Source organism: Alosa pseudoharengus, unplaced genomic scaffold (genome assembly GCF_046254945.1).
Source record: "Alosa pseudoharengus isolate Yale_2024_CS ecotype anadromous, Long Island Sound unplaced genomic scaffold, YU_APseudo_1.1 YU_APseudo_1.1_scf_1, whole genome shotgun sequence".
Classification (NCBI taxonomy): Eukaryota; Metazoa; Chordata; class Actinopteri; order Clupeiformes; family Clupeidae; genus Alosa; species Alosa pseudoharengus.
This window is the reverse complement of record NW_027468564.1, coordinates 56,651,805-56,671,361: the sequence shown is the minus strand read 5'-3', so window position 1 is coordinate 56,671,361 and position 19,557 is coordinate 56,651,805. Positions and strand designations below refer to the sequence as shown.

The 19,557-nt window shown below is 43.9% G+C and overlaps 1 protein-coding gene across 1 annotated transcript in view; it reads right to left on the bottom strand.

Annotated features, from left to right (window-relative positions):
• The window catches only part of myh10 (myosin, heavy chain 10, non-muscle), a 56,509-nt gene extending 44,284 nt beyond the window's left edge, over positions 1 to 12,225 (bottom strand). The window contains exons 1-3 of the mRNA XM_076294369.1: positions 12,088 to 12,225; positions 8,930 to 9,302; positions 3,145 to 3,301 (exon numbers count right to left, since the gene is read on the bottom strand). Coding sequence (XP_076150484.1) covers positions 3,145 to 3,301; positions 8,930 to 9,274 — 502 coding nt within the window. The 5' untranslated portion in view covers positions 9,275 to 9,302; positions 12,088 to 12,225. The remainder of the gene's footprint in view (positions 1 to 3,144; positions 3,302 to 8,929; positions 9,303 to 12,087) is intronic.
• Positions 12,226 to 19,557: the final 7,332 nt, after the last annotated feature.

Sequence of the window (19,557 nt, the reverse complement as noted above, 5' to 3'; positions counted from 1 at the left end):
CCTCTGGCCTGTGTGGAACCACTAAGAGAGGATGGGAGGATCCAGCAGCTTCACAAAGAATACATTTCACATATATTTTCATGTCCAGCATGTCTCAGACTCCACAAGCGATCAATAGATCTCTATGATGATAGAGGGCATTCAATAGTGGTGGGACATCCTGAGGCCACTTTCTCCAAGGGCATCTCAGTAGAGGTAGTGTTGTTGTCTTGGCCCGACCACCCCTTGTCAGCCCCCCACCCCAAGTGAAGATGGAGACGAAAGAGAAGAGGGAAGAGAACCAGTGAGAAGAAAACACACACATGAAGCAGCCAGAAAAAGCTCTATTTGTTCACGATGAAGGGGGGGGGGGTATGTGTGGGATAGCCTGCAGTAATGCAGACTGTCTGAGCTTTCCATGTTGACAAGAGCAATATGTTAAACACTTATTCTCTACAAATGTATTTTAAATGACCTAATGATTTTCCAGGCACCATTTCACCCCAAGCATTTTACAGCATTTAAGGCTACATCTTCATCTTCAAGTAAATCCAAAGTTGAAAAAAATAATTATGTAAAACACACCTGCAAATGAAGCACATGTCCACTAGTCAGGCTGAAGTTCTATATAATGCTTTTTAAAAATATGACACAAGCACAACAAACCATGGAAATATGGAAATGGAACAATCACACCACAGCATCTAGAGGAAAGGCAATACACACACTCCATCACACCTCGTCCTCCTCCCCATATCTTTCTTGCCCCAAATGAGTCCAGGGCTGAGAAAATGCATGTGCACTGAACTGGCACAGAGATAGGACACACAAGGTCAAAGGTGCCAAAACCAAATCCCTCGTACACCCTTATCTGGTTCCTCTGGAGAGATAGAATTTGCATCTCTGTCCTTGATCTTCAGATGGACACTCTCCCCTCTCTCTGGCCAAGCTGAGCATAACTCAAGTGAGCACTCCATCTTTGAATTTGAAAGCCCTTCGTAATGCAACGTGGAAAAAATGTCCTGCTCACTGGCAGTTTCCACGCGTATCCCTGCATACCAGACAGCACTTGAGAAATACATAAATCTCTTGAGGTGGAAAAATAAACAGCAAAATTGAAGCAGGTCCTTGAGAAATAAATGGGTTGCTCCTCTACGCCTTTTGTGTCATCGGATACTAAATCACTTTTAAAAATCCAGCCAAAACATCTAAATTAAATTAGTAAAATAAGTCAGAAATAGGTCATTATGGTTTTGATTGTCTGTGATATAAAATAAAGCTTTGGTTTGAGCCATGGTTTCCATGAGTAACCCCTGGGTAATTACTGAGGTCTTGTTGTTGAAAGTGAATGCCGATCCCTTTCAATCACTTTAGGACTACAAACTCACTTTTATAGGTAAGAGTGAGACATGGCATGTCTCAGTGCGGCAGCCTAATTAAAAATATACAAGCACACAGTGGTGGTCGATGGTTTCATAATGGAAGAAATAAAGAGAGTTTCACATAAGCAAACGGAGAACTGTGGGTAATTTGTTCCGTGCTGATTATGCCACTTGATTAAATAACTTTATTACACGGCTCTTCAGAGTGCTGCAGAACGTTCCATTCACATGAATGGGCCTTCCCAACGTTCGGGCCTATGTTAAATCTACATAAATCACCGGCAAAGCATTTATTCACCGCTGTCAATGGCAACAGGTTTTGTGCTTCTGATTAATGTCTTTCATATCACCACTACGCAAGGACTGGAACTTCATTCAAACGTGAAAGCAGACGGTTGATCAGCTGTGTTGTAAAGAATGTTTGATTCAAGTTCAGCAGCGTGTGTTGCGAACTATTTGTTTCTCAGCAAATGCCACGATGAACGGTAACAGGTAGGCTAGGTTATGTAGGCTAAAGTCATATCGTGGGGAGTTTATTATTTCGTTTTGGCAAGTAGCCGTATAATAAGCGGGATAATGTATAGAACGCCGGTCATTACTGTGAAAATAAGTCCTTTCAGGGCGGAACAAGTCCGGTTCGCCCTATCGGGACATATTTCCCCAGTAATGACCGGCGTTCTATACATTATCCCTTACTCATGCAAGAGTATTTTCTAGTCTGGCCTAGTACCGATCCAATGCCAAACGCTCTCTTCTTAAAGACAGTGTCAGGTGAGCTTTGTTCCTCTGGCCTCTTGACTTCAAACTGTCTCAAACATGTATACATTGCAATCACCAAATTAGCCACATTATTAGACTTATTTCTAAAACAAAGGGGGTATGAGCATAGGCCTGTCGCGATATTCAATAAATCAATTAATCGCATGATAATTAAAATTAGCTCGATCATTTTTGTGGCCGCGATAAATGCCATTTGCATGCTTGTTTGTTTTCCTCGTCTCTCTCTCTCCCTCTCTCTCTCTCGGGTCCTTACAGTAACGATGAGTGAACCCTCATGTCAGTCACTTGTCGCATGGTGTGTGGGGAGGCGGGACTACTGGCGTAGCCTACCACAGAGTGCAGCTAAAAAGCCGCGTGAGAAGTATACCGGTATGCACTAGGCAGAGAGAAAGCTAGTTGCAAGTTCGAGTAGGCTACGCCTAATAATGACAAAAAAGATGGAATTGGTTTCTAAGCCAAACGCAACAGCTGCAGTGTGGGAGCATTTCGGATTTAAACCGAATGCCCGTGGTGAAGTCGGTGTGTCGCATTTGTTGGAAAACAGTCGCAATTAAAACACAACAAACATGCATATGCATCTAAAACACAATCATCCGCTGCAGTTTTCCCAGTTGGGGAAAAAAAAACACAACAAGTGGGCCGTTTTCCTCTTCCCGAGGAAAATTCTCAGAACGACAATATTATCGATTATCGCAATAATTTCTGAGACAATTTATCGTCCAGCAAAATTTGTTATCGTGACAGGCCTATATGAGCACAAAATGGACTTTCACAATGTCCACACACTATACAATATATTATCTGCCTTACCTGCCTGGTGCCACTCCTTCAACAAATCAACTCTCTGCTTCATGTGTATTGTTCTCACACCCCTCTTTTTCCTTGCCCCTTGCCCTTCCTTCCCATTGGTCAATCTCTTTTGGGGCCCAGATCACTCAACACATGTACGATTTTGTACAATGAAAAGTGTAAAAATTGTCTTTTTCTCTTCAGGGAAGCTTACCTTGTAGCATGCATCTGTAGGCGGACTCTGAGATGGCATAAATGTGTGGGGGCATTTCATGCCTCTTCTTCCCTCGGTACATCTCGATGATGTTCTCTGAGTATATGGGAAGGTTTTTGTAGGGGTTTATGACTACACAGAAAAGCCCTGAATATGTCTGTTGAAGAAGACAGAAACACACAAAAAGCATTAATTACCAGCCGAGATATAATATCACTCACTTCAGTACACACAAAAAGCATTAATTACCAGTCGAGATATAATATCACTTCAGTATCTGAAGCAGAGAGTGTAACACACAGAACATTATGCACAAGAGCCATTGAGCTGACTTGAACAGGTAATCTATACAGTCTTTGTTAGGCTAGTCAGAGAGGGTTGAATTCATTGAGGGCCACTCTGCATGATGCAGATCAGATACTACTTCGAGCAGGCTGGTCATAAATCACCAGTGAATCAATCCTTTTACAGAGATTGGAGAGGGAGAAGAAACCTGCTGATAAATCATTCTTTATCTTCCTCTCCTTCAGAGAGCACGGACCAGAGAAGACAAAGAGACTGAGCACCATCAAGGCCAAGTCAGTTATTTAAGAGAGTTTAAATTCAACAACCTAAAATTAGTCTTCCACGTCCCCTTCAAAGGACACCTTATTTGTACATTTATTATATATATTTATTATTCTGATTTGAAAACAGTAGGCTATTTGCACTAATTGCAAGTGGATGGGCATCAGACTGTCTTGATCAGTGCTTCCTCCAGATCCACCCATGTAGGTTTACATGCATGCCCAGCTGAGAGGCAGTTGTGCATGCACACACACACAAACACACACACACACAGTCAGGATAACCTCCTGTCTCAATGCTCCAGCCAGCCAGCTGAAGAAAAAAAATCTAAATACCATGACAGCAGATCTGACGGTAATATCAGCTTATGTCCCAGTTTGACTGGATTTGGCTAAGCTGTGCCGATGATGACTTTTCATAGGACACAGACAACTGAAGAAACTTCCTCTCTCTCATTTGAATAAATATGGGCATTGACTGGGCACAGTGCCTGGCCAGGTTCAGTGATCTTCTGATCATTTTCACAGGATGTCAATCCCCTAAGAGTGACCGACCGTTTGCACTGGGCGTCCGTCCCGCGTGTTTGTGACCAGCATTGGCGGGACACATGGCAGACACGGCAGAGGGCAGGTCGGGAGAGAGGGCTAATCCCCGTCTGTCTGCCGGGTGGGCTCTCCACTAGCTGCAGCAGAAGGGTGGGGGGAGGTGTGTGTGTGCGTGTGCGTGCGTGCGTGTGTGTGTGTGTGTGTAAGGGAACGGGGGTCGACAGCCCATGTCCAACCCCCTCTCGCCTTGCCTGGCTATGTGACTACATTCCAGTAATTATGTTGTCTGTGCTGGGCAGGGGTGCAGAGGACCCACAGCCGGCTAACCTAGTTGTCAAGCTGGAACAATGGGTGTGTGGTGCAGGCATGCTGGGGGCAGCCGCGGGGTCCTGCAGAGATCCCACAGCGCCCATCACGGGTTCTGTCTCGCCGTACAGGGACGGCTCTCTCAATCGCCGACCCCCCGCGGGGACCAAAACAAACACGTCTGACTGCACGACGGCACTCCACCTAAAACCAGCGCGCACATCCGATCTGGAACGTTAATTACGGGTGAGCGTATGAACGAAAGTGCAGCTTCGCCTAAATCCAGATCATCAGACGAGGGTTATTTTTGTGAGGATTCACAAAATCACTGTGTGCAGTGAGGCGTATGATACGATACTACATTTTAAGGGGAATGAATGATACGTAGCCTCCTTCCATGTGAGATTCATACGGATCATCCAATCAATGGTTTACATGAATCAGTAGTGTAAATACAACAATCACACACACACACACACACACACACACACACACACACACACACACACACACACACACACAGCTACTCAGCTGTGCAGCTCAGTGGAATGTGTCTGGAGCTGGTCCTGGGCCAGCAGCACTGAGCTGGTAGTGCCCTTGGGCACCTACTGAGTTTCTACATCAGACGTCAGGCAGCAGCCTAATCACACCTCTAAAGGTGAACGATGCCAGCACACATCTACCCATGCGATTACAAAACACCTTTAATGTCAGAGATATTACTGCTCAGTGGCTAAATTAGGTTTTAGTTCATCTCAATCCCCCTCTAAAAAGGTCAAGGTCACAGCCTGTGTGCGGCGGGTTCTGCACGTTCTGTGGGGCCTGATGTTAAACACCAAGTGAGATGTGTGATAAAAAATGCATGAGCAGGCAGCGGGCTGCATGAAATGAGAAAGATGTCCGTCTGCCCATCTAGGGAGGGGAGCAGGGGACGGCCAGGGCAGTGTGGGCTGCAGATGCTGCGAGGGGAACCCCTGCTGTTCTGCCCGTAGGGGTGTGGGCGGCATATCCGTGTCCCTGCCCCAAAACGGGCGCGGTGCCAGGCAGACGGATCAGCAGCCTGCTGGGGTGCGGGGATGACTCAGCTGACATGTCCCGGAGAAGCCCCCCCCCCCCCAACAGGCTGAAGCAGGGATAAGAGTGTGCCCAGGGGTAAGAGAGTGCCCAGGGGTAAGAGAGTGCTCAGACCAGCGCAGCGCAGCCCAGCCACCCCCCCCGCCCGACGTGGCTGGCCCTGGGCCCACCGGAGCGCTGCTGTGACTGGGCACCTCTGCCAGGGGGGACCGGAACAGTGCGGAGGGGCCAGAGGGCCTCTAGCACAGTTGATCTGGTGCCCAGTGCCCATGTCCAAACACTTCCCACAGCCAAGTCCAGCTTAGCAACCACATCGGCCCTCTTTTTTCTGAGCAGCCAAAACAAAAAGGGGATATTTCCGAGAGGAAGAAAGGGAGAAAAAAATCAACTGACCCTCTGGTCTGGGTGTGTGTGCAGTGGACTTGTTGTGCAGTGGACTTCGTATCTGTGTGTGAAGCAAAGTTGAAAAGGGATCAAATATGCATGTCACATGCATAAAGGGTTGAAGAGAAAGAGCTTCATCAGACTTCAAAGAGGTGGTCAGTAAACTCTACATTGTCACTCACATGCTCATTCTGGGCTGAGGAGTGGGAGGCTGTGAGATCAGATCCAGAGTTCACAGCTCTTCCCACATACTGTTTAACTGTGTGTGTGTGTGTGTGTGTGTGATATGTGTGTGTGTGGAGCTCAGAAAAAGCCACTGATATGTATGTATGAGCAACAATGAACTCCAAGGACATGTAACGTTTGGGTACACGGCATTTTGTAAAATCTCATATCCTAAATCCATCAATTTATCACCAAGGGCACGATGTCCACTGTGAAGGTTGCCATGCTATGGGGTGGCGTTTGTTCTACAGAGAGCCTGGGAGACCCACGTCCTGTCGGGCACGACTGCGGCCCACAGTCCCATCCGTAAGCACAGAGGTGGAAAACTGAGCGTTTCGCGGAAGGCTCTTCCGCTCGGCGCTCAGCGCTGACTCATCGGCGTGGCGGCGGGTCAACCTCTCGGCCCACTCTCAGCTCGGCTGCAGGACACGAGTGGGAGGGCGGCGTGCGTGTGGACTGACACGTCCCATCACTCGCAAACGGCTCTCGACGCCAGCAGGACTAAAAGCAAGACTGGAGGTCTCACTAAATCAGCGAGAGGCAGAGGAGAGTGCCATCGATCTGGGAAGTGGTCGGGCTCATCGTGTGCCTCTATCAGTGCTTCTGAGGATCACATTTCTCTACACGAGACAATAATCAGAAGATAGTCACGACAGTAACAATGTAACCATATGTTTAATAGACAGAACAGACTAATAGCCTCTACAATGATTCAGAGCTGGTGCTATAGGCCTGATACATTTTAATATAACTTAACTGAATGCTTCTATATCAAACTAGCATCAGAAATCCAAAATAAAAATGTATTTAAACCTTCTACAAATTACATAGAATGAAAGAAGCATTGTGAGTGATTGAGTGATTGAGTGAGTGAGTGAGTGAGTGACGGTTGACCATTCAGAGGTAAGGCTAGCCTAGGACATCACTGGACCAGAGAGATCAGTGAAGCCTGTCATCCCTTATCTGTCTCTGCAACCTTCTGCAAAGCACCTTTCAGCACGAGGATGCTTGACATAGTGCACATTTCATGTGCCAGTTGAGCCCAGGTCTGCACAGAGAGCTGCAGATGGGGGCCCAGATTAGGGGCCGTGGCGCACGTTAACTTGGCATGAAGTTATTTTTTAATCAAGGGGCAGCGTTTGGAGCTCCGCATTGAAGTATGCCAGATATTCCGGGACAGCTGTGGCCCATCAGCGCGCGCACAAAGGCCCCATTCTGGCGTCAGGGCTGGTGTGTGACTCAGCACGGCCTCTGCGGCTGATTACCTCCATCAGGAGGAGGGCAGGCGGCCCAGAGCCGCCACCTGGAGCCTCAGCCTCGCTAGCGGTGGCAAGCAGGCCCCCGGCACAGCCTGGAGCTTTCCCACAAAAACAGCCCGCAGGAGAGGAGTGCGGCTGAGCAGCGTCTGGCCAGGTCTCCTCCTTGCAGGGAGCTGGTGACCATGACGATGGCCTCAGCCGGTGGAACATCCCACCTTAAATGCAGCCGAGCGTGTTAGCAGCCCTTGTTGACAGGAGGCCAGGGGGCTGAGGAGGAATTCTGTGGAGGAAACGCACAACCACCCCCCGAGGACACACAAAGAGCACGTTCACATTATGCATTTGATTTCTCATCAGAGTCTTAAACGCCGCTAAACAGTCCTTGAAACTCACCGAAACCCAAATAGGACAATTTATCATTATCTCTTTGGCACTTGGGCGTTCAGGCTTCGTCCAAAGAGCCAAGTGAAAGAGTGGCCCCCATTGAAATTCCAGCATGACCTCATCTAAGGCCCTCTTGGCCACTGAGGGAAACGAAAGAACTGACTTGAGCTGTGGAGCCCAACCAGCTGCACTGTCCTCTGCTCTCTCTCCCTCTTTCTCTCTCTCTCTATCCCTCTCTCCTTCTCTTTCTCTTTCTCGTCTCAAGCGACCACCAAACTATCCCTCTATTCTTGGAATGAATGCCACAAAGTAGGTCAAGACCACGAGGGACGGGCACATTATTAGTGCTGTCTCCATGTCACTAATATCACAGGATAAGGGGTTTTAAGGACATCTCAGAGGCAGATGATCTGTGACAGCACTTAATCATCTACAGATCTCCCTGAAACCATCTCCGTTACAGTCAAATCAAACACCAAGACATCAAACACCAGCCATGTTTGTCAAGATGAGAGTCTGGCAGAGGTCGCTACTGGTCTTTTATTCACTATGATGATGAAACCACACCCACTAATTCTTCAGTGCAAGGGTTTGATGTGTGAGATGCATTAATGCTGTCTTGCAATTGAAATTGTGACATCATATTACTTTTAGTGTCTACAGAGTTCAAGTCCTGTCAAACACTCACAGAACAAGGAGGATATGACCAGTTATAACAACTTAAAGGAGAAATGCGGCGAGTTTTCACATAATTGCTGTGAGCCCCCATGTACATGCCCCCAGAGTGTAGCGCTGTAGCTGCCTGGCTGCATTAGCTGATGGCTGTAGCAAATCGAGCTAGGTAAAAAACGATTGTTTTCATTTTTTTCGTACAGACAGTACTCGGTGACCTCGAGAAACGGAGATCTGTGTGAAAACTTGCCGTATACTCTTTTGATACACATTAGACATATAAAAGCTTTAGAGGATTGAAAAACCTGATCTGAAACCATCTTTTAACTTTGTTCTAATAAATCTGAGATGGTTTGGCTGGACACTCACGTAGATGAGGCCGGAGTAGTATCGGTCCTTCAGGTTGTGCAGCACAGAGGCCTCATTGAGACAGGTGAGCTCCGCCATGTCCTCCACCTTGCTGAACTTGGGCGGGTTCATCTTCTGGATGTCGTCCTTGTTGACCATCGCTTTCTTGCCATTCTCGGCCAGTTCCACCACCACCTCGTCGCCCCGCTCCTCGCGTATGCTGGCCGCCTCGAAGCCATGCCGCTCCGACGGCACCCAAACCAGCTTCTTGGCCGTCCAGTCGGCCTGTTGGGCAGGGTTGTAGACCACCGCCCGGTCCACAAACAGGTACCGCTCCGGGTCCTCCTGCCCGCTCCGCTGAGTCATCTCTGCTCGTCAGGACAGATCAGGCCACCTGAGCAGAGGATGAGGGAGAGAGAGATTAGACACCTGAGCCCGAGAGGGATAACAGTCATGCGGGTTCAGTCAGCCAGGAGACAACAGGCACATGGTCATGGTCTTTAGTGGTCAAGTTTCTGAAGATCAGGGGAGGATTTACTCTGACATACCTGAGTTCAGTATTCTGAATTATAACACATCCTAAACCACTTCACACTTATGACTTCAATTACCTTTTCATTTCAGTAAAGCATGAGAATGCCGACACCCCTTCCACACTTTTCTTTTTCAAGTGATTTACACTGATGAACATTTAAAGCAATTACAAAAACAGAGAAAAACTGAAATCTGAAAAACAGATTTCCAGGCATGATCTTTAACACACCAATTCCCATCTACTTGGACTGTGCCACATTGACACACCAATTCCCATCTACTTGGGCTGTGCCACATTCTATCGTCTGCAGTATATTGTTTTTGCATATGAACAGGACCAGGCTCAGATTGATCCCCTGCCACTTGTCAATTGTAAACGTTAGTTGATATTGGCAGGTTGTTGGAATAGGGCTGCATTTAAAATGCATTTTACATATTGTTTGTCAAGGGTATATGATTCAAAATGTAATAGGAAAAATGCTTTTCCATGTGGTTACACTAACAATGCTTTCATTGAATTTACAGATCATTCTCTATATTGTGTGTTCTGTTTTCGGCATATGAATGAACCCATATCAGTATACGAGACTTTGGTCATGTCACACAGCCCTACAATCAACTGGAAAGAAAGTTAGACCCCACAAATATCTTCATCTATAAATCAAGAATTATCTATGTTCTAACTTGAAAAGTAGGCTACTTCAAAAGGACACGTTTCAAGTGGATTAAAGCCCAGAAAAAGGATGACCCGTTGAGTGCACTGACCACAGCAGAGTACTTGCTCTATTTTAACACTAAATGCTTTGGCCATGAAGCACATCTCACAGCTGACTTGAGACATTTCACAACTGACTGAAATGTGAGTGAATAAATATGGCTGTCATTTCAAGCTCAGATAGAAGGGCTTCCATCGGCCACAAGAAAGAGCAGCTGTTTTTCCGCTAAACAAAGGCCCTACACAAATGTGTACTTCACATCGCTGGCCACTCTTTAGGGATTCAGGCACGTATGGTACCACATATGGTGTAATGTCACATCCCTTGGCCGCCTGTCAAAGAGGAAAGATATCAGCTAATTTGCCACATGTGCAGTCAGCATACACTGTGAAGGGCTCATTAGGTGTACTAAGATGCTGAGGACGCCACTTTTACAAATTCAGGCCAACTCAATCTCATTTACTTCAGAATAAAAGGCGTCCTTCTTTAATCCATCTATGTATTTGGCAAACTCTCTGTTGCCAGAAGACTTGAATGTCAGTTTGTTTACAATCTCTCATTAAGCACACTGCGCTTCTGTGGCCGCTGCCAAATGCCCTAGCCTTGAAAAGCGATTCTCCAAACCCAAACCACAAGTTCCAAATAGAATCCTGAACCTGATATTGATGATATTGCAAAGATCACGCTATCCACATGGGTTAGCACCGCGTACAGCATCTGTAGACTGTTTACTTGCGTGATTTATGCTCTCGATGTAAACAAGGCTGAACGAAGACACCAAATGTGAAGGGTTTTTTTGCCTGAGACTTGAGGAGAGGCAACAGTACTGCAATATTGCAATGGAAATACACTGTGTAACGCAGGACCGCTTATAGTAACTGTACGTGCAACTAACGATAGGCAAGGTACACGCGTTGTTATCAAATGAATGACCACAAAAGAGCAGTTTTCCCTTGGAACTTTATACCGCTTGATGTTTAACACTCAATAACTTAATGATCGCTCTATAAGATGACCATAAATATGCTAAAACAAAGTAACCTCTTTCCAGCTTCATGGTGACAATATAAGTGGGTCAGGACTATGGATGCAGAGATCAGTGCAGCTGACCCAGCTAACTGACGTGCGTGTGCGTCCAGGCGCAGAGCCCCTGAAAACCGCTAGGATGATATCATAGGACTGTGCGCCAAAGCAAATGGCCAGCCCAAGCCGGGGTAACACACAGCCCACGTCCCACGGACCTTATGCAGATGGAAATATTAAGTCGCGATATCACAGTATTTCAGTGATATGGTAAAAATGTCGTCATGTTCACTTAGTTCACACGAAACAGCACTAGATGACTGGATAACGTTATTAGCCGGCTTGTGTCAGCACGGACGTTAACTTGTGTACGCCTAAAACTGGTCTGGTATTAGTTAACGTTACACAATTACTCTTAAGGATCCATTTAACACAACACCGTACAGTACAGTACATAACACAACACCGTACAGTACATATTTTCAAAATGAAAAGACAGACACATTTCTCAACTAACGTTCGAGGAAGGATGCTGCAGCAGCTAGCAGGCTAAATAAGTGCCTGTGGTACTTGGTACTGTGGTATCTGAGTTGCACGCGCCTCATCATCAGTAAGTGGGTGGCCCAAACCATCTTAACGTTGGCTAGCTACATGATACAACAATAATATCTATTGCTTACCGTTAAAGCGCCGTTAAAGCATAGCTTATTGAACAACTAACACCAATGTAAACACTTTCATTCAAATTTTGCACACACAATTCTGAGCATCTATTCTGAAGCAACCGGTTAGCCTGCTAATGTTAGCCTGCTAGGTTATGTACCTCCATCATTGAAAAGTCATGACAAATAATCCGTTAGCTTTGAGACACTCCACAAAAAACAGCCCCAGACCATTTCAACTTACCAGATGCACTTGATAATAAAACGTGTGCAACTTTTAAGGCGAATAAATTGATATCCAGCAGCACAAAACTGTATTCCAAGTGCGGAGAAATTCAGCCAATATTCCCTTATTTCGTCCTCCTTCTGCACCAATGATAACGTACACCCCCACCACCAGACAGCTCAACCGAACTCACATACCGCTTTTTCTATTCCCGCCTCTTTGGCGCTCTGAGGGCACACCCACTGATTAACTATGGATTTTGATTGGACTGTATCCGATCAGGACCACAATCTATTGGTTTGTTAATACATCGCCTTCAAAGAATTTAATTGATCATTCGCTCGGATTCATTGTTGCACTTGCTGGTGAGAAAATGTTTTCCATGTACCTGAAAAAACGGGATGCTTTATTTGCTAGTTTGGTAAAGGGTGGAAAGCCAGTGGCTATCGATATGTCCATCACAGTGGGAGCATTCGGCGTGTGGCTCAACATTTTTGGTTGAGACCTAGCATTGTGAAGAAAAGCACGTGAAAAGGTTTGCATGTAGTCTACGACGTGCATAAGGAATGAGACTTCATGTGATGCATTTAGAGATTCCAGTTGGAACTTGAATAACATTGAATTGTTTTAGCCTATATATGGTTATGGCTATGGTTATGGGATTTGACAGACGCTTTTGTTCAAAGCGACATACAAATACAATACAAAACAATATAATACTTAACTTGAACAGGGAACAATTTAAGATGTTGGTCCGACTATATTAAGAAGAGTTGCAATAATAAACAACAATGTGAATTCAATCAATAGCCTAATGAAATAAACAATGAAAATAGCAATAATAAACAAAAATGTCCATTCAATCAATAAACTAATAATAATAACAACAGCAATACTATACAATATAACGCATAAGAAGCGCTTGATGAAATAAGTGCATGTTAAACAGATATGCCTTAGACCCCTCTTGAAACACCCAAAACTAGGAACGGAGAGCACTGGGCAACTTATTCCACCAACATTTATATATTTATATATTTATATTATAAAAAATATATTATTTTATAGTTCTGATGTTGACATTTACGGTCTCTTAATAACAAAAGGAAGACCATAAATGTTAAAATGTTCAAGTAGCTTATTAGGCAATATCACGGATCTTTTACCGTGCAAGAATTGAATGCATCAGTGACAGATTACACACTCTAAAAAATGCTGGGTTATTTTTTCAACCCAAACGCTGGGTTGAGGCTGTTGGGTCATTTTGTATGGTTGTTTTTACTCATATTGGGTCATTTCTGTAACCCAGCTTGCTGGGTTGATAGTTTATCACTGCTGGGTTGATAGTTTAGGGCTGTGCTCCCTCCTGTCCCCCACCTGACGTGGAGTACACTACCCAGCACCAGGGTGACTTCAACACAGCTGCATAGTTATTTGAAGGTTGAGGAAAAAAAAAATCGGCAGGCAGGCAGGCAGGCAGGCATATTCTTTCAACCGTCAAGTCCAGCAGCTGTCAACATGCAATGGAAATCAGGTGATTTCAGAAGGTATGTATCTGCTTTTATTTATTTATTTATTTATTTTTATCCAGACGGATTTTAAAAGTCCACCCAGAGACATACCCTTCGTGATATCAAGGAATATTCTGCCTGCCATTTCGTTCAGCTTCAAGCAGGTTAGCAGGTGTCATTCCACTAATATTAGCTACTGTTAATGTTAAATCTACACAAATACAGACTCATAAAAACATAGTTCTGTATTCACTGGGTAGGAACTGCTGAACAGAAACAAAACGAACTTTTACAACGAACTGCAATTAGCATACCAGCAGCTGGTAGGTAACGTTAGCAGACTTGGAAACGTTATGCTAATTAAATATGCTTCGTGGTTAACGTTTGTCAACTAGCCCTCACAGTCGAAGTAGTCTCTTCACAACACGTAACTTACGATAATAATCATGCCAAACAACATCGTATTAAATCATTCAGGGTAGCCTCATATTATAGCCATGTAACTTACTGGGTGGTTCTTGGTGGTAACATTAACTTGGATTCACTAATTGAATAATGTGTTAACATTAGCTAGCTAACGTTAGCACTGCTGAACTTATGTTTGTCAGCCTAATGTTAGGCTAATGGTAATGTTGTTATCAAGCTCATCTGACATAAACGCACGTTTTGTAGGCTATTACTGGTATTATGTTTAAAACTACTCCATAATATTAGGTGGTCATGGTTTCCGAGTGTGTTGCACTAATAATTTGTCTCCTGGTGGATTTTTATGTCTGTCAATATCATTCACTGGTAATGGTTCATGCAAGTCTTGATATAAAGTTCTGTAACGTTAGGCTAACAACAGTGATTAAAATGCACTCTTTTTTTGTTTGATTGACAGGGCTGACCCCCAAAACGGACTTTGGAATCTGCCTGTCTTCATGGAAGTATCACATGCATTTTATACTAGGCTATCTATTCAAAAATAAAGAAAATTATCAAATAAATAATTGTGTCGAACTGTTTTATTTCATTGCATGGCTTTTGAAGGCCATTTAATATAGACTGTTTATATCAGGCCTAAAGCTGTTAACAGAAGGTGTGACTTTCAAGTAAGTAAATACAAACCTTGAGTTATTAAAAGTTTGTACAAGCAGAGTATTTTAAAAATCAACCAGTAGTTTTGGGGGATTTGGTTACATAACCCAAACATTAAGTAACTTTAACTAAACAGTTGTGTCAACATAACCCAACATATTGGTTAAATTTCAACCCAGTTGTTGGGTTAAATTTAGTAACCCAATTTGCTTGGTTAAGATAACCCAATGCTGTGTTGGACCACATTTTACTCAGCGGCTGGGTTGAAAACAACCCAGTTTGGGTTGTTTTCAACCCAGCATTTTTTAGAGTGCAGGGGACTGTGCGCATCCAGATAGTCAGAAAACAGATATTAATCAATTTAAATTGTTATTACCTTGAATTGTGCTGTATTATTTCAGCTAATAAATTTAACACGTGTATAGGTGACTGAAAGAGGTAGTCTAATAAACTGCCGAATCAATTACTGTCACCTTCAATAAATTGTGTAGAATGAGGTGGGTCTGGTCTGTAGGCTGCGTTTCTTTGAACAGGTAGGCTATGTTTTATTAATTGACGTTAAGATAGCTCCATCTACTGGTCGAAAATATCAACAAGCTTATAGGCCTCATTACAGTTTTTCTCTAGCTTCGGTGCATTTCTCGAATCATTATTAACGTTTGCACAGCAGTTAATGCATTTTTAAAAACAATTAGCCTAGTGCAAACTGCACCACATCATGCATTACCTGCAAAAGCACGTATCCTGCTCAAAATGCTTAGTTTATGTCTCAAACCCATAGGCTATTTATGTGAGTGAAACTATCAGTGCGATCAATGACAAGTCATTACGCCATTGTTTATGTTTTGTTATGTTGTCAATATGACAGTTTACTGTAAATGCAGCAATGTAGCACTATTTTATGTGTGTAGGTATTTCACAGTAAAATGACAAATCAGGCCCATTTGTTTTATGGGGTAAGACTATTCAGCATGGAACCAATAGTGCATTTTGACCAACATGACATTAGCAATTGAAATTGCAAAAAACAGGTTTTGTGTGAGTGTGTGTTCAGTTGCCTTTATTTCATCATGGGTCATCGTGGGTATTTAGGTGATTTAAACAATAGTTTTCAAAAGAAAAAATAATAATGTATGCGAAATGTTGTCACTAGAGGTCAGTATAGTGACACTGACTGATACCTGACTGACTGACTGCAGTGATACAGACTGATAGTGAAGCTGGAGGATGATTAGGCTGGCTATTAAATATGGACAAATTTGAAATGATGATCTCAAGCACTTCCATCTGTTTGGAATTAAACTTGGGTTTACTTAATTAAAGTTCATGTGCATACTACATTATTTCTCAATATAACTGTATGACCTGTGATTGTATAGTCCAAACCTGATGCATAGTGATACACAGTGGACCGTCTGCTGAACCAGTAACTTCACTGTGATTCTGATGCAGCTCAGAGTCAGGGCCTGCCATTCTGCACGAGCAGCATGCATTTGTTTTTGTTCTTCTGATTGACCACGTTGGCAGTTTGTTGTGGTGCTCTATCTTTGTCTGGGTTATGTGCGGCCCGCTCCACCTCTCTCACTCTCTCCTCAGTCTATGGAGTGACGTGGACAGGGCTATGACTCATCACGCCTCCCAGGATAACACATTTCCTCTTGACTGGCCATTGTTTTTGACTGACTGCCCTGCGTCACAGACGGCTGTAGCATGTGTTGCCATTAACCATGTGCCCCGGGGTTGTTGTAAAATGCCATTCTGAGTGCCTCCAAATCCACACTGTAGTCAACAGCAGATGTATATCAAGCCGAAATATTTGAAATCTTACACATAACATCCTGATGGTTTAATCTTTTTAATTAATGGATACTTTAAATATTCGATGCCCCACTCGGTGTACTGTGTTCTCGCCGTAGCAAATCTGAAATTAGATTAGAGATATAGAAACTCCTCTATACCCCGATGATATAACAATATATTTGCAACTGGAAGGCTTTTTGTTTAGACAAAATGAGAAGTTAGCGAGTGCTCTAATTGTCTTATCTCCAGATAAAGGGGTGCACTTGGAGTTATTCCAATAAGGCAGCTTAAATCAAATAATAGTACCCCAGACACTCTCCTTCGAGTCAATTAAAGTTTAAAACCCCTCTATTTTAATTATGGGGTACCGAAGTAAAAACACCGTCCGGTTTTAGCCATCTAGGCTCTAAGGAGAGTGCCTGGTACTATTATTTGATTGAAGCTGCTTTATTGAAGCTTTTGTGTTCGATTGTGGTAGATTTATACACACACAACACTGCCAGCTGATGGAGAAAATAGTTAAAGAGTCGATGAATGATGAATGTTATTGATTAATGGGTGGAGAAACACAAAGTGCATGCCTTATTCCCCTTGCTTCTGTGAGTAGAACTGAGGATGTTTTTCTCCCCATCATCTCTGTATCAGGACCAGTGCCCTGTGGGTCTGCATGACTTCTTGTAATTCTATCTTCCAAAGGGCAGTGACCGCTGTGTTGCCCAGGGGCATACGACACACAAACACATACTCTGTCTCTCACGCACACAAACACAGACACGACACACTCACACACACGCACAGACACACACACACACACACATACTCTGTCTCTCATGCACACAAACACAGACACGACACACTCACACACACGCACAGACACACACACGCACAGACACACAAACACATACTCTGTCTCTCACGCACACAAACACAGACACACTTACTCACACACTTACTCACACACATGCACAGACACACAGACACACACACAATCACACACACACACACACACACACACACACACAAACACATACACAAACACACTCACAGTGTTGTTATGAGCCTGGTTTTAGTGGTCAGACAAGGTAAAGGGAGTCATTGATGTTTACCATTTCTTGGAATTGTTAGTTCACTGCATACCAATTTGCTGATCCCTAAGTAAACTGGTCAGTACACAGCAAAAGAAAAAATATATATATACATAATGTGTGGGTGGGGTTGTATCGCTGGGAAGATGTCAAAACAAATACAAATGCAACATTCAGCTACACATAGTTCACAGTTGTACATTGAGCAAGCACACTTTTTCAAGGAAACTCAGAAGAATTAGAGATCTGTTTAAGCAAGCGGGCAACCACCCAATAGAAAATAATCTGCCGTCATAATATGATTATTTACAATAGATAGTTTGCCTGTAGGTTGAATAGAAATAAGTGCCATTTCGCTACTTCTTTACATTCATCAAAGTGTTCACATTTACGTCTACAAGTACAGCTTTAACCTATAAGGGCCTCCTCAATCAGTGACAGCAGAAATAGACCTAATTGTTTTCCTACCAGATATATGTCTAAATGAACATGTTTGGACACAGTAGCTGTTAAAGAGGTATTGAACAACCACTCTAACATATACTGTTCTCAGCCTGCATGCCTTGGCAGATAGGAAAATATCACTACACAACAAATACATCTGAGATGCAGCCGTTGATGTCATTTATGTTTCATTTATGCAAAGGATAATACTGTAAACCTATAAACAAACAAAAACATGAGCAAATGTGATGCAGTTTATTTTATTCTGGAAAACAATTTTATTCATGCTGTTTACAATCAGCCTGTGAAAAAAAATATTTTGCTAGAAATGGGACTAACTTATGAAGGTAAGTGGACTTAACTAGTCCACTTTTATAAGCAAAGAACGTTTTGCCAGTTTTCATACCGGCATTGAGTGTACAGTTTGCTTGCTGGAGCCATGGCGATAATTATGTGGACAAGCCAACAGAAAAGCATGGAGGGACAGAGTGGAAAGGACGACATTCTTTATGTGGTCGGAGCATAGACTGTATATATAGAACAGTCTATGGGTCGCTTATCAGTTGGAAGAAACGGGAGCCGTGTGGCATTAAGCTCTTTCATTAGGGCCGAGGACAGCGAGGAGGTTCGGAGCAGGAGGGTGGTGCTCAGCAGAGACACCAATTATCCAATCGTCCTCCCTCACATGCAGTAATTACCAGACTGTGACCTGGCAAAGATCGCTCACACTCGCCTTGCTGTTGGAGGAAGTTAGCAGCACTTTCAGAGGGCTGCCTTGGTTACTTTTAAACACATGCAGAGAGCACTTAGTAAGGTGTTACAATACACACACACACACACACATGCATGCCAATAAATACACACTCATAGCACTTTCAAAGTACACAAAGAGAGGCTGTCAAAACCACACATTCTATCTATATCTCTCGTTCTCACACACACAAGTACTGTTATAGAGTCATTCACACAAGCAAGCGCATCTGAATGTGATTGGGTTGTTATCTCTGCTTTTAGAAGTGTGTTAAAGGGAGGTCTCAGAAGATGAGATTTTGAATCGCTCAGCCGGAATGATCATCATCTTTCAGACAGGGCACATGATGAATCAGGCATGCTTGCTGCGGAAAGAAAGCCTAGACTCTTGAGCACTGTGTGCCCATCATTTGGGAGATGGAAAAGTTTGAAGTTGCTTTTAAAACTGCAAATAAAACCCCAGTAAAGCATGAAGTAGAGTGAAACTAAAGTGGAGCTGATCAGAAACTAAAGGAAAGGAAGCTTCATCTCATACTTTTTTTTTTTTTTTTTTGGGGGGGGGGCTTTTTTGCCTTTATTTGGACAGGACAGTGGAGAGTGACAGGACGCAAGTGGGGGAGAGAGATGGGGTGGGATCGGGAAATGACCGCAGGTCGGATTCGAGCCTGGGTCCCCGTGGGCACTCAGGCACTCGGGCCCGTATATGGTACGAGCGCTGTGGCCTGCTGTAGCCTGCTGCGCCACAGCGCCCCCTCCCCCCCCCCCATCTCATTAATTTGTTGTTCCAGATGTTGCTGTTATCAGCTACAAATGTACTC